Source organism: Lissotriton helveticus, chromosome 2_1 (genome assembly GCF_964261635.1).
Source record: "Lissotriton helveticus chromosome 2_1, aLisHel1.1, whole genome shotgun sequence".
NCBI lineage: Eukaryota > Metazoa > Chordata > Amphibia > Caudata > Salamandridae > Lissotriton > Lissotriton helveticus.
In genome coordinates, this window is record NC_136059.1 from 1,033,861,805 (window position 1) to 1,033,887,875 (window position 26,071).

The following is a 26,071-nucleotide window of genomic DNA, read 5'->3' on the forward strand; positions in this document are numbered from 1 at the left end:
GTCGCTAAACAGGTAGACCCATGTGGTCGATGGGCAATTGCTTCTGTTATTATTTCGGGTTCACCATTCACCATAGTAGGTTACTATGGCCCAAACTAAGACGATCCATCTGTATTGACATCTCTTTTTACAGAACTATATGCATTTGCAGAGCCGGTCATCCTAGCAGGGGACTTTAATATAGTTCTAGATCCACTATTAGATAAGTCTTCCACCAACAGGGCTATTATTTTATCCAAGACAAGGACGTTTCTATTAAATAATATGAAAATATTAAACTATATTGATATATGGAGAACTCTACACGGGTCCCAAAAGGGGGTCACTTTTAAAAATTATAAATTTCATCACCAGTCTCGGATAGACTTCATTTTGATTAATCAATCTTTAGTTAAATACGTAAAATCAATTGCTCATCTTCCTTTCCATCTCTCAGACCATACTGCTATTTTGCTTGAGCTTGAGGTTTCATCTAGGCCCGCGTTAAAATGTTGGTCGTTTGACAGATCAATACTTTCTTCTTTGGACATCTCTGAGGCATTAAACCAGGAAGTTAAATTCTTTTGGGAGTTTAACCAGGGGTCTGCGCCACCTGGAATAACATGGGACGCATTTAAAGCAACTCTAAGGGGCTATCTATCAAATATTTCAGCACATAAAAATAAGACCTACAGGGAAGAAGTTGCCTCTCTTGAATTTGAGATAGCAAGACTTCAAGAAGAGATTCTCACGAATCCAGCCTCAATAGGGTCCACACCTGATGGGATGCAAGAGAGACTAACAGTTCTAAAGGGAGACCTTTCCTCAGTTTTGAGCGCACGGGTCTTAGAAAGATGGGAGGCGAGTAGACTGGCCCACTTCGAGTATGGGGAAGGTGCCGGTAAGCTTCTTGCCTGGAAGTCAAAGTCGGATAGGGCCCGAAATAATATTAGCTCCAACAGTAAAGATGGTATACTATATTCCACAGATGAAGGAATTAGTGGTGCTTTTAGAAGTTTCTTTAGTGAGATTTATCAAGAAGACATTGACGTACAACCCACTCAAGCAAGGGACTGGTTATCCAGGATAGTTTTACCGGCTCTGGACCTTGAACAAATGGGAATTCTAGATGGCCCTATTACATCGGAGGAAGTGAGTTTAGCCATCTCGAAAAGTAAAAAAGGCAAAGCAGCAGGACCAGATGGGTTACCATCGGAAATATACAAAGTAATATGTCCAACTATTCTCCCCTACTTAAAAAATTTGTTTAATAACATCTTATTAGAAGGTGCCCCACCTCCTGTATCTTGGGATAGGGCCTCTATAACCCTGATCTTAAAGCCTGGTAAGCCCGAATCTAACTGTGGGTCATATAGACCAATTTCAATTCTTAGTACGGACTACAAGATCTTTGCAGCCGTACTTGCGAATAGATTGAGTGGTCTAGCAAATAACATCTTGCATATGGATCAGAAAGGCTTTGTGAAGGAGAGGCAATTGCATGAACTGACGTATGATCTCATCGGTGCAATAGATATGGCTACTTCAGCATCACTTCCTTTAGCAGTTTTTACTCTTGATGCCACCAAAGCCTTTGACAAGGTAAGCTGGGTGTATTTAGAAGAAGTGTTAAAAACATTCAATCTGGGAGACAATTTTAGACGAGCAGTAAAACTACTATATAAAAATCCTTCTGCTTCATTACTGGTTAACGGAGAACTTACGGAGCCATTTGATATTACACGAGGAACCCGTCAAGGGTGTCCCCTCTGACCACTTTTATTTGATTTATATATCGAACCTTTCGCTCAACTAATTCGGGACAATATTAATATAAAACCTTTTATTTTTAAAGGTTGGGAGCGGAAAGTCGCACTATATGCGGACGACGTTCTTATTTTTTCATCAAAGTTAAGCTCAGCCTTCCCTACGGTTATATCTATTGCACAAGAGTTTGGGGCAATATCTGGTTACGAAGTAAATGCATCAAAAACCGACATCATGGTTTGGAATCAATCTGCTCCGGTTATAGGAGTACAGCCGAGTGCCACCCTTAGATATCTCGGGTTAAATATCTATACGGATATTAATAAGATCGCTCCGTTAAATTTTGCCCGTGTGGCTAAGGAAGCCCGAAGGTTGTTGAGATCATGGTCAGCTCTTCCTATTTCCCTGATTGGTAGATCTAATTTGGTCAAAATGACCATCTTACCCAAGATTATGTTTTTGTTTAACACTATTCCTCTTTTTTTTGATCCATCCTCGACTGCCAACCTTCAAACGGAATTAAATAGATTTATTTGGAATAGCCGTACGCCCAGGTTATCTTGGAAGAAGATCAGACGGCGCCGAGAAAAAGGAGGCCTCGCAGCACCAGACCTCCAGATATATGGGTGGGCGTTTCAATTTTCTCACATTAGGATGCTTTTAAAGACCCCTAATAACGTAGGGAGCGGAAAACTATTTGTATCACTTCTCAAAGGGGAAAGAATTGGGCCAACAAACTTTTTGCTAAAATTTGGGGACCCAAAATACTTTAAGAAGGTCAAGCTAAAGGTGCTAAGGGATTTAGCTAGAACATGGACAAACTTAAGACGCACTCTTAATTTGGATTATTATCAGAGTCGGGCCCCGTTATGGGACTCGCCAGGTGCCCCATCTTGGCTTTTGGACTGTTTAGCCCTCCCAGTTGGAGAGGCCGGGATCTCAGCATGGGGGGACTTGTTTGTTGATGGAGTATTACTTCCATGGGAGACCTTGAGCTCAATAATAGGAACTCGCTTTTCACGCTTCAAATATCTTCAAATCCAGAGTTGGTCCCAAGCTTACAGCCTTGGAAGGGGTAGGCATAAATTAGGAGCTGATCACAACCTAGTATCCTATATGATGGACAGACCCCCATTTAAAAAAGAGATAACATTTTGGTATAACCTTATACTAGATGAGATTGATGGCGAATTCCTGCTACCCCAATCCCTTTGGGAAACATATATACCAAATACTGATCTAGAGGACATATGGCTTAAATCGTTCAAGACTCTAGGCGAAACTGTAAAGCCTTCCTGGCTTCGTCGGAACCATCTGTTGACACTGCATAGAGCGTATTACTCACCACTACGTCTATCAAAATTCTCCAATAATGCTCAGGTCGTATGCCCCAAATGCGGTTTAGTAGCAGCATCAGATACACACATGTTCTTGGAGTGTCCCTATATAACATCTTTTTGGAATGAAATTTGTGCCTCCCTTTCACTAGCAATTGATCTAAGAGTAAGTCTCTGCCCCACGTTAGTTTTCTTTGGTATTATACCCGGGATCGAAGGTATAAGTAAAAAGATGGTCTTCTATAGTTGTCTATTAGCTAGAAGAGAAATTTGTAAACGCTGGAAAGACAAGATCCCTCCTCTTTATACAGATTGGCGAGCAGCGATGTTACAGATGTCTAAACTAGATCTGGCTAGAGGAGGCAACCAACATAAAAGGAGATTTTGGCTACTTTTGAACTGGTAACAGGCCAGAACATTGAGGGTTTTTTTTTTTGGTTTTTTTCCCCTCAAGTCCTATGATTATGCTGCTTGGATGGATCATTTGTTTTCTTGATCCCTTTTTCGTCTTTTTGCTTTACATACCCTATATATGCGACTCCAGCTATAAAGTGGGTTGTACATAGCAGTTTACTAACCCTGTCGGTACCATAGGATGAGGATTAAGTTGGAGGCGTGGCATTGTGGGATACGCTCCTAGGTACCATCTAATTTCCCCCCAGTTTATCTGGGCCAGTGCCTCAGTCATCTTCAACACTCCTTCGTCATTACATGGTTACCAAGGGCGAATATGAGGACAACAAAAAAAAAAAAAATAATAATAATAAAAAAGAGCTCAGCCAGTGTTGCCTCCACCCGTCCATGATGTCGTTCTTGCCTGGCATGTTGCTCGGCCTGCTGTTGTTTCAGTTCGTTGAGGGCCTTCACTACCTGGCTGACCTCCCTGATGTCCCGCCGGTATGCCTCCAGGATGGTACTCAGTTGAGACATACCGGTGCCTGCAGCTTCCTGGCCAGAATCTCGCCTCCGCCTTGCGCCACTCCCACCACCCTGACCCACATGAGCACGGCCTGCGCTTGTGGGCACATCGGATCGACGGGACCCCCGAGTGTTGGCAGGGTGGATGTTGTCTGCCACCCCCAGGGTGCCCGCCGAAGGGTGTCCCTCATTTTCAGACTGGCTCTCTGGTGGATCATGGGCAGGGCTCTGACCTGTCTGCTGGGATGTGGTGGGAATGGGTCTGGTGGTTGGCACAGATGTATCTGATCCAGTTGCTGCAGGGGTTTGGGATCCAGAGGGGCCAGGTTGGTTGGGGTCATGCACGGTGTGTTGTGAGGCGTCGCTGTCGGTGGGGTCAGGGTCCTGCTGAGCCTGGGACTGGGATCCTTCTCCTCCCTGGTTGGGGGTGGTTTCCACACATTGCCCTGTGGGTGTGAGAGACAGACACTGTTAATGCACTATCATGACACATCTTTTTTTGTTCTCCATTGTCAGCATCACTGTTCAACCTGCTTTATATTGTTGTCATTGTTCACTTGTGTATGTGTATGTAGTGGGATCCAATTAACATATGCTCAGGGGTATTAGCCATGTTGCATTTTCTTGAGAATGACTGACACAGCCATTGCTGTGGCTTGTGTTTCAGGCACGACACAGATACAGCAGTGCTCTGTTTGATGCAATATTCACAATACAGTGTCAATCCTTATGCCAGCGTCAAGCATGCACAGGGTTTAGATGCAGCATGTTAATGTAAGAGACAGAGCAGATTGTTCTGATTCAATTCAGCTACTTTTGATAGGTGTTGCTGTTCCATGATGGCCAAACGATGCCAACCCCCCTGGACCTGAACACCCACTTCTAGATCATGGCTTTAGAACGTGGCACTTCTCCAAGACGCATCACCTTGTCAATACCCATGTCCATGGTGCAACTTTAGTGCATCCACAACGTTCATGAGATGGGTCAAGTGCATTGTGTGAGAGGCACAATGGACTTGAGAATTAGCACTGTGCATGTTAAATTTGGATGCGTAATCATATCAGTGATTGTTTTGTTGTTACATGACAATTGTGACAGTGTTGCACTCCATTGCCTGTCCCCAGGGGATAGGTTTCTGTAAGGGGTGTGTGTGACAGGCCATGCTAGTTGTTTGAGTGTGATTTGCAAGCGTCCATCCTTCGTGGTTTGGCTGTGCCCCCATGAAGCATGCTGCCATGATTGTGGTTGTGGGTTCCTGCACAGGATGTCTGACCTTGTCCTGGTGTTTGTGTTTGCACTGGTCACAGGAGGGCCTTGTGCTGCCTACACCAGGGCCCATTGTCTGCTATCTTGTGCGTAATTTCACACTCCCTGTGCATTGGGCATGGTGCTTGGGTGTGTACCTGGGACATATGGGATGAGGGCAGCCTTCTACCCTACACCTTCCACACTATCACCCTCCCCTTACAACCACCCCCATACCGTTGGGCACTGCTGGGACTCATATCCACCCCACCCCCATACCGTTGGGCACTGTTGGGACTCATATCCACCCCACCCCCATACTGTTGGGCACTGCTGGGACTCATATCCACCCCATCCCCATACCGTTGGGCACTGCTGGGACTCATATCCACCCACCCCCATACTGTTGGGCACTGCTGGGACTTATGGCCACCCACCCCCATACCGTTGGGCACTGCTGGGACTCATAGCCACACACACCCTCTACTGCTGGGCACTGCTGGGGGTCTTAGCCACACACACCCCCATACTGTTGGGCACTGCTGGCACTCATATCAACCCCACCCCCATACTGTTGGGCACTGCTGGGACTCATGGCCACCCACCCCCATACCGTTGGGCACTGCTGGGACTCATATCCACCCCTCCCCCATACTGTTGGGCACTGCTGGGACTCATATCCACCCCACCCCCATACTGTTGGGCACTGCTGGGGTTCATGGCCACCCACCCCCATACCGTTGGGCACTGCTGGGACTCATATCCACCCCACCCCCATACTGTTGGGCACTGCTGGGACTCATGTCCACCCACCCCAATACTGTTGGGCACTGCTGGGACTCATGGCCACCCACCCCCATACCGTTGGGCACTGCTGGGACTTATGGCCACCCACCCCCATACCGTTGGGCACTGCTGGGACTCATATCCACCCCACCCCCATACTGTTGGGCACTGCTGGGACTTGTGGCCACCCACCCCATACCGTTGGGCACTGCTGGGACTCATATCCACCCCATCCCCATACTGTTGGGCACTGCTGGGACTTATGGCCACCCACCCCCATACTGTTGGGCACTGCTGGGACTCATATCCACCCCACCCCCATACCGTTGGGCACTGCTGGGACTCATATCCACCCCACCCCCATACTGTTGGGCACTGCTGGGACTTATGGCCACCCACCCACATACTGTTGGGCACTGCTGGGAGTCCCCCCATATTACATGAGTTGTTTGTATACTCACCAGGCTCAACGGCTCCTTGTATTCCGTGAACTCCCACCGGTGGTAGCAGGGCCATGACTTTCTCCTCCCAGGGCTGGTATTGTGGAGGTCTGCGGGGACCACCACCTCCAGTGTGGTGTGCACAGACGTAGTCCTGGTCCATCTTCTTCTTGACCATCCTCCGCAGATCATACCACCTGGACTGACATTCCAGCCTGGTGCGCTTGATGGGTGCAACAGCATTGACCCGGTCTGCGATCCTCTCCCACAGGTGTGTTTTCTGAGCTATGCTGGTCTGTCTGACCAATGCTCCAAACAGCTGTGGCTCCACTCTGATGACTTCATCTGTAAGGACCTCCATCTCCGGGTTAGTGAACTTTGGATTCTTTTGTGTAGTCATGGTGTGGGGTGTATTTGATTGAGGGGGTGATGGTGTGTATGGATGGGGGTGTGTGGGTCTGATTGTGAAGGGGTGTTGTGGGTGTAGATGAGATAGGGTGTATGTGTGAGGGTTAATGGGTGCAGTTGTTGATGTGCTGGCAGTGTCTTCTTTTTGCAAATAGGTATGTTGGAAAGGATGATGGGTTGTATGTGTTGCCCCTTTTATTGGTCAATGTGTGGGTGTGGCTTATTTTGTATTAGTGGTGGGTGTATTATATGGGGTGGGTGTTACTTGGGCCCTCTGTTTGCCTGTTTGTATGTGGCCAGGACATTGTTTCCCAATGGTGTGTACACAGGAGACATGTTTTGTGTTGTTGTGCGACTCGTTCGCGAACTCCTTGTGCTGGTTTCGGGGTCACGTGCGCTTTATAATTGTTATGTGTGCGGGTCGTATTTGTTGGTGCGGGTGACTTATATGGGCCGTTGAGGGGTGGGGGGTTCGTGTACGCTTGATCGGGGTGTGTGCGGGTCGTATTTGGTGGTGCGGGTGACTTATACGGGCCGTTGGGGGGTGGGGGGGTTCGTGTACACTTTATCGGGGTGTGTGCAGGTCGTATTTGTTGGTGCGGGTGACTTATACGGGCTGTTGGGGGGTGGGGGGGTTCGTGTACGCTTGATCGGGGTGTGTGCGGGTCGTACTTGTAAGTGCGGGTGACTTATACGGGCAGTTGGGGGGTAGGGAGTTGGTGTACGCTTGATCGGGGGGTGTGCGGTTCGTATTTGTTGGTTCGGGTGACTTATACGGGTCGTTGGGGGGGGGTTCGTGTACGCTGGATCGGGGTGTGTGCGGGTCGTACTTGTAGGTGCGGGTGACTTATACGGGCCATTGGGGGTTAGGGGGGTTCGCATAGGCTTGATCGGGGTGTGTGCGGTTCTTATTTGTTGGTGCGGGTGACTTATACGGGCCGTTGGGGGGGTGGGGGGGTTCGTGTACGCTTGATCGGGGTGTGTGCAGGTCGTATTTGTCGGTGCGGGTGACTTATACGGGCCGTTGGGGGTGGGGGGGTTCGTGTACGCTTGATCGGGGTGTGTGCGGTTCGTAATTGTTGGTGCGGGTGACTTATACGGGCCATTGGGGGGTGGGGGGGTTCGTGTACGCTTGATCGGGTGTGTGCGGTTCGTCCTTGTAGGTGCTGGTGACTTATACGGGCCGTTGGGGGGTAGGGGGGTTCGCGTAGGCTTGATCAGGGTGTGTGCGGTTCGTATTTGTTGGTGCAGGTGTCTTATACAGGCCGTTGGGGGGTGGGGGGGTTCGTGTACGCTTGATCGGGGTGTGTGCGGGTCGTATTTGTTGGTGCGGGTGACTTATACGGGCCGTTGGGGGGTGGGGGGTTCGTGTACGCTTGATCGGGGTGTGTGCGGATCATATTTGTTAGTGCGGGTGACTTATACGGGCCGTTGGGGCGTGGGGGGTTCGTGTACGCTTGGTCGGGGTGTGTGCAGGTCATACTTGTAGGTGCAGGTGACTTATACGGGTCGTTGGGGGGTAGGGGGGTTCGTGTAGGCTTGATCGGGGGGTGTTCGGTTCGTACTTGTAGGTGCGGGTGACTTATACGGGCCGTTGGGGGTAGGGCGGTTCGCGTACGCTTGATCGAGGGGTAAACGGTTCATATATGTTGATGCGGCTTGCTGAAACGCGATATTTTCCGTACGAATCATTCTTCATGCGCGACTCTTTTGGTCCGTACAAATCGCGTACTGGGTTGCCGCAGTGCATCGTACTTGTCAGTTTGTATGGCAGGTTTACAAATCGTACGGTTTGATTCCCGACGCTTATTCGTACGGGTCTTCGACTGCGGTTCGTACGGATCCCTGATAATCGTACGGAGAAAGACGGAAATGGATCGTACTTCGCAGGTCGGAGGGAATTTTTCCATTCGTACGGAATCGGCTACGAATACGAATCGTACGGCGGAATTTTTTCCAGGATCGGAATCGACCCCAAGTGTCTCTCACTGTAAATATATTGTTGCCTCTGATTCACTCTTTCATGTAATCACAATGTCTCCCCTTTCTTTCCTCTATTTACTTCCTTGTTTGTAATTCTCTGTCAGGAATTAATCACTACTTCTGCTTAAAAGACCTGCCCTTTGTGTCATATATTTACAGTCTCCATCTTTACATGTTCCTAAGTACAGGGAATCATTATTAACGTTCCTTTTATCTATAGATCTCGGCCTACTCATTACTCCTTTCCTCTTTGTGAGTGGTCATTCAATTCCGATCGGAATAGTCAAAGCAATTACTGTCCTCTTCAAAATTGTTAGTTCCCCAGTGTTTCCCTGGATCTGTTTATTTCACACAGAGATTTTGGCTGCTGAAATCACCAGAAATCTCTGTGTGAAAAGCCTGGGGGAAATGAGGAATTACCCAGGGAATTGTATCTGGAAATATTGTTTCCCTGGGTAATTTCTCGTTTCTTAGGGGACTGTTTTGGTCTACTTTGTATTGGCCTGGTTTTTCCCACCCTCGAAATCCAAGCCATTTTCTAGGCCAAAATGTGGTACTTTAAATGAAGCACATATCACTTAAATTGAAGTAGCATTCGTGAGATGTTTATTATATTAATTGAATTTATATAAAGTGGTTATCATTGTTGTTATACATTCTTAATAAACAGAATAAGTCTCCCTCTTTAGTAAAATTACTGATTTCACCAATTTATACATGTTCACATTATACTATGTATTATAAATACCACTTCAAGTTCTTGTATTTATTTATACCCCTTGGATGTAAAAGTTTCAAGTAAATTGGCTCAATATGTCTCTCTTTGATTAAACAGGCGTGTGTTACCTCCTTTATTCATTTTTGGGACTTGTTCCAAAATTTGTAATTATATTTGTGTTATGGCATGCTTTTCTCCATTACATATCTAGGGCCAGATGTAGGCGGCCATTTACCGACCGGTAACGGCCGATTTCGACCGCTACCGACCGGTAAATGGGTATTTGGGATGTAGGGGGCCAATTTTACCGATTCGGTAAATTTACCGAATCGGTAAATTTACTGAATCGGTAAAATACAGAATCGGTATTTTTACTGATTCGGTAACTTCGAGATGTAGGTGGGACTCTTCTGAGTCCCAAAGGCCTTTCAGATTCGGTATTTTACCACCCAATCCAATTGGGTGGTAAAATACCGAATCCAGGTGTGCATGCACACCTATGCCATGTGACAGACAGACATGCCCTTAGGGCATGTTTGTGTGCCACATGGCACACATGCCTGTATTTGGGGTGCTAGAGGGTGTCAAAGTGACACCCCCTGCACCCTTGCTTGACTCGTTATTTACCGAATCGGTAAATACCGATTCAGTAATGCCCATTGATTCCTATGGACTTCAATGCCCATAGGAATCAATGGGCATTACCGAATCGGTATTTACCGATTCGGTAAATACCGATTTTTACAGATTCGGTAATTCAATTACCGAATTTACCTAAATCTCCCTCCTTCTATTTTACCGATTCCTAAATACCGAATTGGTAAAATTCGGTATTTATGAGTCGGAAAAATAGAATTACCTACATCTGGCCCCTAGTCACTGGTGATTTCTGAATGTGAAATTGTATATTTGCTCGACGTTCATTCCACCTTACTTTGGCTTTCTGTGAAGTTTACCTTGCATAAAACAGTCCCCAATAGCTTTGATGCTATGTGTTTCAATGGTGGTATCACAAGAGTAAAATCTTTGTAATTTTTTTTTGGTACGCAGGTCAACTCCAACATCTCCTTTAACTTTGCTGTTATAGTTAATAAAATATGAACAAGTGTATGTTCGATGCTGTTGCAAGCTGAATCTCCTCTGAATATTTGACATCTTTGTTTTTTCAGCTTGTAATAACATGATTTTTAAGGTTTGCTGGGAAAACATTATTCAAATAGTTATGACTATTGATCATCTATCATTCCTGTTCAACTACCTTCTTGATCTTGTAATAAACTGTTGACTAATGTGTAAATAAAGTAACAGTACATTTCAATCTGCAATTTTCTCTTGAATATGCCGATCCAGTGTTTCTGCATTATTTTCATTTTGCTTATTTTAAAATGTTTTGTTAGTTGAATCTGGGTGATAAAGATTACTGTTGTTCTTTAAATATGTGTAGATCTGATATAATCTATTCAATCTAATTGACTGTAGCTGAGATCCTTCAATTGATGTTGTGTGTAAAAACTCTGGTTAAGTCAATAATTGTTTTATCCATAGGTTTTGTGCACAGTCTTCTGGCCAGTTTGGTTCCTTGCTTAACTGCCATTATATTTAGGAAGTTGATATCTGTTTCCCCAGTGTTTAATAAGAATTTGATTGTGTTGTTTCTTTGGGTCATTAATCTGTGAAAATCCAAAGGACTTTCTCTGGCACCTTCGTATGTACCAAACATAGTTTCAAGGTTTCTTTTCCATCTTTGTAAACGTGAAAGTGCTGTTTCAGAGCTCATCGAATACTTGCAATCAAAGTAGTACAGAAATGTGTTTACATACGCTGGGCCTACATTGGAGCCCATAATAGTTCCAGTAATTTGAGCATAAAACTCATCATTAATTCTGACGTAATTGTTGTAACAATAACCTTCATCATTTGCAATACAAACCCTATGTCTTCATTTTTGTTATCAAACACCACTAAATTGCTTCAGAACTCTCTTTCTGTGCTATGGGTGTGTACTGACTAACTAAGTCGCTTGTGAATAAGATTTCCTCTTCATTATGAATTTCAATCTGATGGGGGTGCTCCACTTAACTACAGATGACTTATGAACAGCACATTCACTGAACAATCTATCTCTCCACACACATCAACACCATCCTATCAGAGGCATCCTCCACATTCAGTTCAGATTCCCATGCTATGGGAACCTTAGCTAGTGTATACAGCCAGATGTGTAGCCTGACCTGCCTACTGAGGTCTATCATTCATGTAGTTGGAGAACTCCATTAGCAGGGATTGCCCACACTTAAGAGGATTGGTTGATTCGTTTTTCTCTTGGCGTCTCTCAGTGTTGTACAGCGACAGTGCGCGCAGTGATAGTACAACCAGGTGTGACTTTTTCTGCAGAAGTGGGATTGCAGGTGTTTCCAGGTGTGTCCTGAAACTGAGGTGACTTTGAAGGAATTATCCACAAACATTTAGAGCACTACTTTCACACATATCTACACTTCCAAAACATATTTATGTAAACTAGGTCTATAGTGGAGTGCATGCATGTTGAGGAAAGAAAGCCTTCATTTGAAAATGTATTTTGAACATGAAATAAAAAGAAAAACAAAAGATTTTATGTAATATCACAAGCAGGCTAGCACTGTAAACCCAGGGCGTTTTTGCAGAGTGTAGAGCCAACTCTCGTAATGTTATTGGAGCAGTCTCCCTGTTAACATGGCATTACATACGTTACCTACGCCTGTCACGTTAGTGATTCAGTTGAAAAGACGTACCTGTAGGCTGTTCAAAGAGCCCTCTCAGGCGGGTAGGATCAGAGGTTTGCGTTTTTTTGTGAATCGCTTCCCATGTGCTTACTATGCTCGTAGCTAAAGCTTCTGTCAGGAACAGTCGGAGGTGGAACCGCGGGGCGTTCCCTCTCCGTCAGACTCACCATCCTGACGCAGCCACAACAAGCAGCAGCATCCCCCCCTCCCTCCTTCCTCCCCCCTCTGTCGCTGCTCTGCCTGTGCTTCCAGCCCCATTCTCCTGGCAGCCGTCCGCCTGTGTGACTGTCAGATGGCTTCCCAGAGCGCAGCCCCGCACTGAGGAGGAAAGGCGCAATGTGTCCGCATTCCGGCCGGGCACAGCCCTGCTTGCTCCACTGAACCGACGGCTTCTCGCTGCCTGCTACTCGCCGCGCCTGGATTATTTTGTTTGTTCTTCCTTTCCGAGTGGGTTGTATGTTTTCCTGTGAGTGCACCAAGGAGAAAGGGGCTACCATGAAAATGATCCGTTTTCGGAGCTCCAGCATCAAGTCCTTAAACCTGGAAATGAAATGCACCGTCCGGCTGCTGGACGACTCCGAGATCGCGTGCAACATCCAGGTAAGGACTGGGCTGGGCTGAAAATGCAACAATGTGGGGCCAGCAGCGAAGCACGCATGCTAAGAGCAGCATGAGATGGAAACAACAACAAAACAACCATGCCTGCTGCTGCGGAGGAGGGCTGCTGGCATGCACGCGCGCGCACAAGCCACCACCAGCGGGGACTGTGCCTGGCAGGAGCAGGTTGCATTTCCGATTCGTTCGCTGCGCCCCAGTGTGTTCGCTGCCCCTTGAGAGCGTGCCATACGCTCACATCCCCTGAGGAGGTTCTTGCTTTGCATTTTCTGTCAAGGGGTGAGGGTCTGACTGCCGGTGGGTTTGAATTCATCATTGTCGAAAAGTTTTACATAGGAGAAGCGGCCAAGCCGCATTTAGGCAAGAAACGAGCCACATAGGAGCACCTTGTGTCGTTGCAGGAGGATGGTGAATGGTTGCAAGAAGCACAAGCATGCCTGAGGCTTGGGGGCTTGCGCTGTTTACAAAAAACGGACTGGTTGAAGTGTGATGCAGAACGCAAGGCGTGCCAACGCATGGCTTGCGTTGACACATTGACCCTCCAGTCGTCAAGCTTGAGGTTGTGAGTGGTGTTAGTTTTAAGTAGTGTTTGATCTGCCGCGTGTGCTGGTTTCCGAGGGGGGTGCATTGCCAAGTGATGTGAAGGAAGCGCCCGGTCCTGGAGAGAGTTGCTGTCCAGCTAGGTTTTTTTTTCTTGCGTGAGTGCCTTTCTGAGGTGCAGCTATGTGCGGCTCGCAGGCCCTCCCCTCAGTGTAGCCTGGCTTGATGGCTCCGGTTGTGAGCTGGACAGCGCCAGCGTTTGTTTCACCGCACCTGCCCCACTGGTGCTTGCTTAGAGTGAGGCACCACCGCATCTCTCAGTTGTTTGCAGATCGCCTGTTCCTGTCAGCGCACTTTGTGATGTAGCACCCCTTACGCTCGGCGCGCAGTTTACCAGGTCACACACTTCTCCACTGGCAGCCTTTGACAGTAAGAGCCAGTGTGTGAAGTACATGCCCCCCTGACTGCTGCTTGAATTGAAAAACACAGCAACAATCAGGGTTCAGTGGCCCCCCTCAGCCGCTTCGCCCAGGGAGACTGCACCTGCTGCCCCAAAAGAAGCTACACACATGCTAAGAATCACCCCACCTTTAACCTCAGTATGTGTCAGCCAGTGAAAACGCGCAAACTGCTTGCACACCATGCGTACAACACTGACAATGGTGCGCCCAACTCTTCAATGGGGCCTTTTGTTTCAAGGCGCAGCGAAATGTCCATCTCACCCAAGATTGATATATGCAGGTCAGAGGGAGGGGCGGTTACCCCCGGGTTCCGTCACACACTCAACTGCCCAGTGGGAGAGCGAAGTGTGACAGAGTGCCAGGAAGAGCCTATCCTACGCACAGGGAGCTAGAGAGCGTGACGCTGGCGTATTGTGCTGTGCAGGGGACAGCTTGTCTCGTGCCTTAGGGGTTGTGACCTGTTCTTTGCTGCTGTCACCAGAGATACCGCCACTCTAGACGGCCTTCGCAACAGGAAGTGAAACTTGAGAACCGAGAAATGTTACCTGTAGACAGCGAGCGGCTTGGGATCCATTCCGCACCTGGCCTGTCTCGGGAGGTGTGTCTGTCAGCAGCGACCTGGGACACCGGGTCTCCTGGCAAGAGTCTCAGTTCGAGGGCCCGACCCACATTTCAAGCCTATTTTAGTCAAAGGAGGGCCGCTACACTGCTCTAGCCGCCCGGACACATTTATTTTTTAAAACCCTGCAATTTTACCGTTTGTGGTCAAATATAGATTCATGCAGGCATTTGCTTTCGCCAGTCAGGTGAAAGTACCACGAAAGCACCAATGCTCAAAGCAGCCTGGGACACCTTGCGAGTGCCATAACGGGCTGAGTGATTTTGCCAACGACGATGGCTGTCTACAGTACCAATACATAACTGACCACAGTGCCAAAGAAAAGCGCTTCAACGCCCATCAGGGGGTAACAAAGTGCTATATGAAGGCAAATCTTTCTTCCCCTTTTAACCCTCTGCTATCCTTCTCACTCCAAATAATCTGACTAAATATCCACCACTGAAACTACTTCATATTTCACCATATTAATTCACCACTAATCCTTTATGGGCTTCCTGAATAAATGTAAATGTAAAAGGTGGTGTACTTGTAAAGCGCACTGCGACTCTGTAGGAAGGTGGCTACCTGACTATGGTTACCCCAGATTTTTTGCCTGTGTTTAGCTGGTTTTTTGACTTAGTTGACCTGGTTCCCTGCTAATCAGGGCCCCAGGCCATCTGCTCTCTCTGTAAAATGGATTCCATGTACCCTAGGTACATACCAATTGGAAATGGACTCCTTGTCAGCCCCTGTAGAATGCACTATAGGTGCACAGGGCACAGGAGCCACTAAGGCCTACCAGGGGCTGCAGCATATCTTTTGCCACCCCTGGCTGGTTCTTAAATTGACACAACTGGCTGATCACTCAGCTGGGGTAAGGTGGTGTACACACCCCTTGCTTAGATATAGTATACCTATGTCTAAACCTATATCTGGACACATGTAAACCTGTGAGCCACTCCTATAGACAGGCCTCACCAATCCTGGAGGCTGGGTGCATGGTTTTTATGTGAGATGGAGCTCTAGCATGAGCTGAGCCTGTCTGCAGCCGTCGGGAACAAATCCCTAAGCTGTTTCAGGATAATGCCATACCATATACTATTAAGTGCCTTATAATCCTCGCGGTTATTTAGCAACTCTGGTTTGGCTTTATCAAAACATGTCGTGTAAGGTGTCATACGCTTTGGAATACCATCCCCTCGCCAGTTCTGGCGACGGGGATGGCATTCCACCCCTCTAGAGGGGTAAGACATGTTACTTCACTTTAATGCGGTTGATTTCTCCAAAGGCCTTAAGATCCACAAAATGGATGCCTCTGCCACAGACAAATGTCTGGACCCCTGGAGCTGACCGAAACCCAGTCAAGGGGGTCCTGGACAAAGGGTTTCCTGTCACAGGAGGGTGTCACCGCCCTCCAGACAGGAGATAGTGTATTGTAGCAGGGAGGTTTGAAAGAAACCAGACACTGCCTGGGGCGCACAAGGCTGCCCCTTGCATAATCCGGCCAAACCGGTTCTGGGGCACTCCAGCCCTCGTGCCAGGGCGGCCTGGATCAAAGGAAGGGGGTGTATCCACCCACTTCCTGGGTCCCACCCATAGGAGGGGACCTAGCAGGTAATCACGCCCACCAGATTCGAATAAGAGTGGGAGCAGTGCCAATGCACATCAGATTTCCTGGAAGAAACATTTGAAACGATATTCTGGACCCTTCGCCCTCCATCTCAACGTGGAAGCCCGAAGAATCTCCCTTGTGGTCAAGGAGTGACCACCCTGCAGCAGCAGGCACCATCCAGCCCTCGACGTCTACTTAGTTGCAGTTCCCGCCGGAACTCGAGCGACTGAGATCGACGAGATCAAGCCTGCCCAGCTTCTAACAGCCCGATCCACAGTCCCTGCAAAGCTGAGACCCGTGGAGGCGACCGGAAGCGTGGGGCACGCCATCTTGAAGTGACCACGAGACGCTGACCGTGCAGCCCACGAGTGACCCTCGAAGCTGTACACCGGGGTTTGAGAAGCCCCCACCCTGAGCTACTCCTGAGCCGAAGTTCAGCCCTCCACACTCGACGAGTGCTGCGTGGGGCCCTTTGGCACGATTTGGCTCAACGCGTTGGCCCGGTCACTTGCCAGCTGGCTTGTGGTCCCTGTGCCGACGAACTACAAAAGAAGACTCGTGATTCTGGTTGCTCCAGATCCACACCAGCTCCCCTGAAAGGGAGCCCCGACTCTGACCTTCCTGGTCCGAGTGAGACGCCATCTTCCAATCCCGCGTGGATTGCTCTTACCAAGGCTTGTTTGCTCCAAACCGGAAGCCGACTGCACCGACGGTGAGAGCCTGCGTGGGACAGATCGTGACCTGCTCCTGGACGTCGCAGATGCCCCAGAGCCCACGTGACAGCGAAGAGAAGCGCCTCGACGACCACCTGATTGCGCCCGACATTGCCTGGTTCCGTCCTGGTTCCACCCTGGTCACTGCTGAGTGACCCAGACTCTGTCCCCTCTGCTTTCAGGTACTCTACAACTTGAGTCCACCCTTGGACTCCACCGGACACTTCGTCTTCACCCTGCCTGCAGCCCTTTCAGCTTCAAGCACCAAGAGCCTGCGTGTCAAAACCCGACGCCACTTCGACCCTGTGCACCCACTTCCTGTGGGTGAGGTAACTTTGCTCCGCCGGTGTTCCCACACTGGTGCACACCTCTAGGGTCTGTGTGTTAAGTTTTGTTCCTCTAGGTTCAGCGGAAGTGTCCTTAAACTTTAACTATTTGACTTTTACGCACCATTGGTTAACATTGGTGCATGCGTGCGCTTTCCGCACATCTCCCGAATCCCGAGGGCCATTCCCGACTTCAGCATTGCTTGTCCTGACTGCTCCCAGCGATTCCCTAGGCCCTAGGCCTAACCACTGTTCGAGTGGCCTCTCTTATACCACTTGTTTAGTATATGGTTTGAGTGGCCCCCCGCCCTCATCCATAATTGTGCAACTTGTATGTTTAAACAGTGCTTTTGATTTAACGCTTGTGCCCCTTTATTCATAAAGAATACTGGGGATTGTTTTTAGTAATAAACACATATATTTTTATAATATATACTTGTGTGGTGTCCTTTCATTTGGTATTACAGGATTGTATGTGGTAAAACAGCTCGCTTAACACGACCTCTTAAGTTAAGCCTTTAGGCTGCTTAGTCCATGCTACCCCTAGGATAGCTTGTCTAATAAGGTTGACTTACAACCAGACACCATAAGGGGATTGTTTGGTCAGGTAGTAGGTGGTTCCAGAATTGGAAACATCCCCTACCAGGCCAACTTCTCACATTGGTGAGCAGCGGTGCGGATTTGAGCTTGCTGTTGTTTTACCATTGCAATCTTTATATCAAATTGAAAGATCACATCAAGTACCTCTAGGTACATATAAAATCAAAAGCTTAGCATATTAAGTTCTACTGAACTTAGTAGTTGTAGGTTGAAGGGAGTAGCACACCCCTGACTACAACTCACTAGCAAGGTCCAGTAGGAAAACACTTAGTGTAGGTAAGTGCACCACTTACACCTCACTAGTAACCATGTCCGACACAGGAAAGGCCTCAGGGTCTAGTCCTGTGACAGTTGACCCTACCCAGGCAACTTCTGGATATGACAAACTAACCCGCAGAGACTTGATTGTCTTGTGCAAAGCAAGAGGGTTAAAAAGGGGCAGAAGCCCCACCTGCCTAATCCTGATAGGACTCCTAGAACAGGATGACTTAGAGAGGGCAAAAGCAGCTTCCCTAGATACAGGAACTGGAGGGAACCCCCCTGCAGTTGATCCCCCTGAAGAGGAGGATGATGATGACTTGGATGAGGACTCAGAGGTTGAGGACTTAGAAGTACAGGATCAGGGTAGCCAGGTTCCAGTTGGTAGGCTTAGCCAGGCCAACTTGGACCTACTGGGGAATGGAGAGGGCCAGCACCTCCCCAGAACCCAACATATGATTCCCCCAGGCAACAGAAGAGTGAGATCTCCCTCAGGAGACTCTCATCTTTCTAGTGCCTCCAGGGAATCACAGAGAGGCATGAATGCTTCTCAAAAGTTAGAGCATAGGGCCAGAATGAGGGCTGTCAAACTCCAGATAGAGAGGGAGGAGGTAGCCTTGGCTCAAGCTAAACTTGCCTTGGCAAGAGAGCAGAAATTGTGTGGCTTAGATGCCACTGGTGGCAGCAATATCCCAAAAGAGAAACCCAGGTCCTATGATAGTAGAAACCTGACAAAGATTGTGCCCCCCTTCAAAGAAGGGGATGACATCCACAAATGGATGACTGCTCTTGAGAGAGCCTGCATGGTACAGCAGGTTCCTGAGGAACAGTGGGCAGCAATCTTATGGTACTCCTTTTCAGAGAAAGGGAGGGACAAGCTCCTCACTGTCAGACATGAGGATGCAAACAAATACAAAGTCCTGAAGAGTGTTCTGATAGATGGGTTTGGCTTAACCACTGAACAGTACAGGTTGAAGTTCAGAGATACCCAGAAGACACAGACTCAGGACTGGACTGATTTTGTAGATTGTGCTACTAAGGCTCTGGAGGGTTGGCTACATGGCAGCAAAGTACATGACTTTACAGGATTGTATAATTTGATTATGAGGGAGCAGATCCTAAGTAATTGTCAGAACCAGCTCTTACACCAGCACCTGGTAGACTCTGATCTGACCTCTCCCCAAGAATTGGGAAAGAAGGCAGACAAATGGGTCAGAACCAGGATTAGGCCTAAGAATCAGGACAGTAACCAGAAGAAGGAGTCTACCAAGCCTCAAGATAGGGGTGGGGATAAAAGTAAAGAAAAGACTTCCCCAGGGCCCCAAAACTCCAAGGATGGGGGTGGGTCCCAAGACACTTCTTCAACTGAGAAAAAGCCCTATTGTTATCCCTGTAAACAGGTGGGGCATTACAAAACAGACAGCTGTTGTCCCAAGAATAACAATAAAGAAAATATACCTCCAAAGCCAGCTTCAACACCTCCTGTTACTGTCAGCAGTAATCCCCCAGGAAGTGGAAGCACACCCAGGAATCTGGGTGGGTTTACTTTTGGAAATCAGGTGGACCCTGGCCTATCCAGGTCCCCATCACCCAATGATCTTGTTTATGAGGCTGGCATGGGGTTTGCCAACTTCTCTGCTTGCCCAAATACTTTGAGCAAGTATAGACAAGAACCCATCATCAATGGTTTAAGAGTTGAAGCTTTTAGAGACACAGGGGCTAGCATCACCATGGTGGCTGATGGCATAGTCCCCTCTAAGCAACTTTTACCTGGTGCCACATACCAGGTAATAAACATTGATGGCATCCAAACAAATCATCCCATGGCAGTAGTAAGTCTCAGCTGGGGAGGTGTCACTGGCCCAAAGAGAGTGGCAGTGTCCCCAAACTTGCCTGTAGACTGTCTACTGGGTAATGATTTAGAAATCTCAGCCTGGGCTGGGGTTGAACAGGAAATCCATTCTAGAATGGTAAATTCCAATGGAAAGGTTAGTGGGGCTGTAATGGCTACAGCCCCAATTCAAGATGTCCTTCCTGAAAAGGTTGGTAGGGCGGAGATACTCCCTGCCCCATCTTTAGCAAAAGCTCTTCCTGAACAGAATAGCAAAGCTGTTATGATAACAGCAGAAACCCAAACTGAGTCTCCTCCTGAAAAGGTTGGTGGGGCTGTGATGGCCACAGCCCAAACTCAAACTGACACGTGTGTTGTGAAACCTGAAATGATGGATAACTCCACACAAACTGAGAGCATGGAGGAGGAAGAGAAATCTCCCCCTCACCAGACTTTAGGACAGGATCAGCCTCCTCAGGGAACTGATCTTACCCCTGATGAAGGAACTGCCCCAGAGGTGGTTGGGCCTAGCCTGACAGAACCTCTGATGTCAGTGGACCCTTCTCAGGTGGGACCCAGTCTGGAGCAGGTAACCTGCCCCTCTCTACCTTGCCTTAGCCAGCCCAGGGCTGCAGAGGACAAGAAGGACAGTGAGACCCAGAGGGCCCCCTGTCAAATAAAGCACCCCCATCAAAAGATTAGGTGCACCAAAACTAGTAGCCCTAGTAAGGTGAAAACTTTAAAAACTCCTGAGGGAGCCCCCTTAAAAGTAGTTAGGGACCTCCCACAGATGGATTCTGTTGGGCACAGCCAAACCTGGGACCCAAAGGGCCCAAACCTGAACTGTCCCTCCAGCAAGCCAAACAGAGGGACCCAGCCTCCAGCTTTAGGTAGCCAGAGGTTGACCCTGAGAGCACAGTGCAACTCAGTTAAAGAAAGAAAGGCACACATGGTGGAAGATAATTGGAGGAAGCCAAGCCCTAACTTAGTAGAGCCTCACTTCAAAACTCCATATCCAAACCAGCCTTTAACTTTGCATAAACACACCCAAGGTAGTGATTCCCTATGGTGGAGACCCTCCAATACCCAAAGGGTGAGGGACTGCTTAGTGGACCATGAGACAGGGGGTACCCATGCTAGTGCAGGTACTTCCTTATATGGCCACTCAGGCAATATAGGCTTACCTGGCCAAGGATAGCCTTATCTCCTTTCGTTTGGGGGGGGTTATGTAGGAAGGTGGCTACCTGACTATGGTTACCCCAGATTTTTTGCCTGTGTTTAGCTGGTTTTTTGACTTAGTTGACCTGGTTCCCTGCTAATCAGGGCCCCAGGCCATCTGCTCTCTCTGTAAAATGGATTCCATGTACCCTAGGTACATACCAATTGGAAATGGACTCCTTGTCAGCCCCTGTAGAATGCACTATAGGTGCACAGGGCACAGGAGCCACTAAGGCCTACCAGGGGCTGCAGCATATCTTTTGCCACCCCTGGCTGGTTCTTAAATTGACACAACTGGCTGATCACTCAGCTGGGGTAAGGTGGTGTACACACCCCTTGCTTAGATATAGTATACCTATGTCTAAACCTATATCTGGACACATGTAAACCTGTGAGCCACTCCTATAGACAGGCCTCACCAATCCTGGAGGCTGGGTGCATGGTTTTTATGTGAGATGGAGCTCTAGCATGAGCTGAGCCTGTCTGCAGCCGTCGGGAACAAATCCCTAAGCTGTTTCAGGATAATGCCATACCATATACTATTAAGTGCCTTATAATCCTCGCGGTTATTTAGCAACTCTGGTTTGGCTTTATCAAAACATGTCGTGTAAGGTGTCATACGCTTTGGAATACCATCCCCTCGCCAGTTCTGGCGACGGGGATGGCATTCCACCCCTCTAGAGGGGTAAGACATGTTACTTCACTTTAATGCGGTTGATTTCTCCAAAGGCCTTAAGATCCACAAAATGGATGCCTCTGCCACAGACAAATGTCTGGACCCCTGGAGCTGACCGAAACCCAGTCAAGGGGGTCCTGGACAAAGGGTTTCCTGTCACAGGAGGGTGTCACCGCCCTCCAGACAGGAGATAGTGTATTGTAGCAGGGAGGTTTGAAAGAAACCAGACACTGCCTGGGGCGCACAAGGCTGCCCCTTGCATAATCCGGCCAAACCGGTTCTGGGGCACTCCAGCCCTCGTGCCAGGGCGGCCTGGATCAAAGGAAGGGGGTGTATCCACCCACTTCCTGGGTCCCACCCATAGGAGGGGACCTAGCAGGTAATCACGCCCACCAGATTCGAATAAGAGTGGGAGCAGTGCCAATGCACATCAGATTTCCTGGAAGAAACATTTGAAACGATATTCTGGACCCTTCGCCCTCCATCTCAACGTGGAAGCCCGAAGAATCTCCCTTGTGGTCAAGGAGTGACCACCCTGCAGCAGCAGGCACCATCCAGCCCTCGACGTCTACTTAGTTGCAGTTCCCGCCGGAACTCGAGCGACTGAGATCGACGAGATCAAGCCTGCCCAGCTTCTAACAGCCCGATCCACAGTCCCTGCAAAGCTGAGACCCGTGGAGGCGACCGGAAGCGTGGGGCACGCCATCTTGAAGTGACCACGAGACGCTGACCGTGCAGCCCACGAGTGACCCTCGAAGCTGTACACCGGGGTTTGAGAAGCCCCCACCCTGAGCTACTCCTGAGCCGAAGTTCAGCCCTCCACACTCGACGAGTGCTGCGTGGGGCCCTTTGGCACGATTTGGCTCAACGCGTTGGCCCGGTCACTTGCCAGCTGGCTTGTGGTCCCTGTGCCGACGAACTACAAAAGAAGACTCGTGATTCTGGTTGCTCCAGATCCACACCAGCTCCCCTGAAAGGGAGCCCCGACTCTGACCTTCCTGGTCCGAGTGAGACGCCATCTTCCAATCCCGCGTGGATTGCTCTTACCAAGGCTTGTTTGCTCCAAACCGGAAGCCGACTGCACCGACGGTGAGAGCCTGCGTGGGACAGATCGTGACCTGCTCCTGGACGTCGCAGATGCCCCAGAGCCCACGTGACAGCGAAGAGAAGCGCCTCGACGACCACCTGATTGCGCCCGACATTGCCTGGTTCCGTCCTGGTTCCACCCTGGTCACTGCTGAGTGACCCAGACTCTGTCCCCTCTGCTTTCAGGTACTCTACAACTTGAGTCCACCCTTGGACTCCACCGGACACTTCGTCTTCACCCTGCCTGCAGCCCTTTCAGCTTCAAGCACCAAGAGCCTGCGTGTCAAAACCCGACGCCACTTCGACCCTGTGCACCCACTTCCTGTGGGTGAGGTAACTTTGCTCCGCCGGTGTTCCCACACTGGTGCACACCTCTAGGGTCTGTGTGTTAAGTTTTGTTCCTCTAGGTTCAGCGGAAGTGTCCTTAAACTTTAACTATTTGACTTTTACGCACCATTGGTTAACATTGGTGCATGCGTGCGCTTTCCGCACATCTCCCGAATCCCGAGGGCCATTCCCGACTTCAGCATTGCTTGTCCTGACTGCTCCCAGCGATTCCCTAGGCCCTAGGCCTAACCACTGTTCGAGTGGCCTCTCTTATACCACTTGTTTAGTATATGGTTTGAGTGGCCCCCCGCCCTCATCCATAATTGTGCAACTTGTATGTTTAAACAGTGCTTTTGATTTAACGCTTGTGCCCCTTTATTCATAAAGAATACTGGGGATTGTTTTTAGTAATAAACACATATATTTTTATAATATATACTTGTGTGGTGTCCTTTCATTTGGTATTACAGGATTGTATGTGGTAAAACAGCTCGCTTAACACGACCTCTTAAGTTAAGCCTTTAGGCTGCTTAGTCCATGCTACCCCTAGGATAGCTTGTCTAATAAGGTTGACTTACAACCAGACACCATAAGGGGATTGTTTGGTCAGGTAGTAGGTGGTTCCAGAATTGGAAACATCCCCTACCAGGCCAACTTCTCACAGACTCCATGGAGTATCCTGGCGCTAAAGACCGCTGGGGAACATGTCCTGGTTTTCCCTGTGAGATTGTCCCTTTCTGGGTATCTCCAAGGTGAAACCAGGCATCCCTGGGGGGCCGTTGTAGAGATGAGGCAAGCTTAATGCCCAGAGTTGCCGAGAGTGTTCCCTGGTTAGAGTAGGCGCGAGGCGAGAATTATCGAGTCCATTTTGACCCTGGTCCACGACCCTGCCGCGTCGGGAATTGAACTCTGGTCCCGGGCCGGTCTCTGCTTACGGGTCTGCCGCCTCTAACCATTGAGCCACACCACTCCACATAATAGTGTGCGTCAACAAGCGCTATATAAGTAAAAACCTTTTTCCTCCTCTATCCTTCTGCCATCATTCCAAATCCAAATAACTGACTAACCTATCCAACACTTAAAATGTATTTGCATGTTTCACTATACTAATTCAACACTAATCCTCTATGGGTCCTGGAGTAGCTTGCTACTCGCCGAAAAAGCGCTTTGACGCCTCGTCAGGGGTAGTAAGCGCTATATAAATGCAATTACAATACAATACAATACAATGTGCCAAAGGCAATAAAGTAATGCAGGAAAGTTTGCTTCACCAGAACAGTCTGTGCACGCCTCGAGCTTGGTGACACCTGATCTTGCCAAGTGCGTCTGCAAGTTTGAAACCTAAAGAGGCATTGTTCAGTCAGTCACTGGAATTATGCGATTCTGCGGCAGCTGCTTTTCTTGCATTATTATGGATTCAACGCATTTGCTCACGATCCATCATCTGCTGCATAATCTGCAGATTTTAACCAAAAGAAAATTAGTTTTTTGCTCAAATAGATGAAAAGTAACAGCAAAGGTGAAGACTTGCTTTTGCATGCTGTGGAAGGCTTTTTGAAGAGGTTAACGGATCGCTTTTAGTTGCTTATTTCTGTATTTGGTTGTTAAACTGGTACTGATGAGGTATCATTTTTGCGTAGACAGCATTACCGTATGCAAAAAAAAAAAAGGATAATATCAAAATATGTGCCACATTATGTCGCATAATTTGCCTTTTCGCACAGGCATAATTTAGTTAACCCTACCACATAATTTGGTGATACTCTGCTGCATAATTCCAGTGGACCAGGATATGACTCTTTAGTCGATGTCAGGGTAGCAAGTGGCAATTAAAGCAGAGGTGCAACTAGAGTTAAAAATTCGGGGGGGATGGGGATAATAACAATTTCAGGGGGGGGCCTAATTCTTCCAGCAATAGGCAGAGTGGAGATGCTTGGGCTCTGCGAAGGGGTGAAACAACAACAAAGCCTCGTTAACAAGTAAATGGTCTTTTAAAGCCCCTAAAGTACTGAGGTGCGTCTGCAATAGGATGGACGCCAGACCAGCCAGCCTACAGAAGCTCAAAAACTGTCAGTGTGTGTGTGCCCGGGAAGTTGTCTCAGCCCGGCTGACACAAACAAGCCCTTTGGGCGTTGCGCGCTTGAATAAAACACATGTATGTAAAGCTGTGCTTCTGGATGCTCTAGTGGTATCGTCATGCACTGTAATTGCAGTGTATGCACTAAAATCATGCATACCATATTGCACTGTATGTGTGACCTTTGCACACTACTTGAGTGCAGCTTTGTTATTGGTAAATAGACAAAATCACTGGCCGACTGCTGACATATCGTCGTTGTGTACAGTCTCCACGCTGGCAAGCAGTGTTTGGCCAGGCCAGAGTATGTATAAACATAAAAATAGAACACACTCATTTTTCCAACTTGTCTGACAGCAGTCAATGTTACTATGCTTTAAAATGTACTTAAGCCCTAACTCCATTAACAAACGTTGGACCAGGTAAATATTTCAGAAGGTCACACAGAACATTTCTACTGTTTATATAACAAGACTGACTAAAGAGAGAAGCTGACCTTGCAGCTCCAAAGGTTGGCATCGTTGCAGATAGCTAGGGTAAAATGTGGAGAATCGGTTGCTTCTGGTAGAGCTCTGCGTTCAGCACTGCCTTCCCATTTATGAATGTATAAGACCTATGTGTAGAAGTGCTATTCCCACCAAAAGTTTATTTTTAACAGCTGTTGCCATTGCAAGACTACTAAAGCTGTTCCCTGTCAGCTTGTAAGTGTTGTTTGGAGTGTTGCACAATAAGTGGTTTGGAAATGTCTCTTCCTCTGTGGGAACCAGGTCTGTGCACATCTGACCAG

General features: G+C 48.3%; 1 protein-coding gene across 1 annotated transcript in view; it reads left to right on the forward strand.

Moving 5' to 3' along the window:
- Positions 1–12,642: 12,642 nt before the first annotated feature.
- The window catches only part of FRMD3 (FERM domain containing 3), a 669,011-nt gene continuing 655,582 nt past the window's right edge, over positions 12,643–26,071 (forward strand). Inside the window, exon 1 of the mRNA XM_078675836.1 lies at positions 12,643–12,946. Within this exon, the coding sequence (XP_078531962.1) occupies positions 12,803–12,946 (144 nt within the window). The 5' untranslated portion in view covers positions 12,643–12,802. The remainder of the gene's footprint in view (positions 12,947–26,071) is intronic.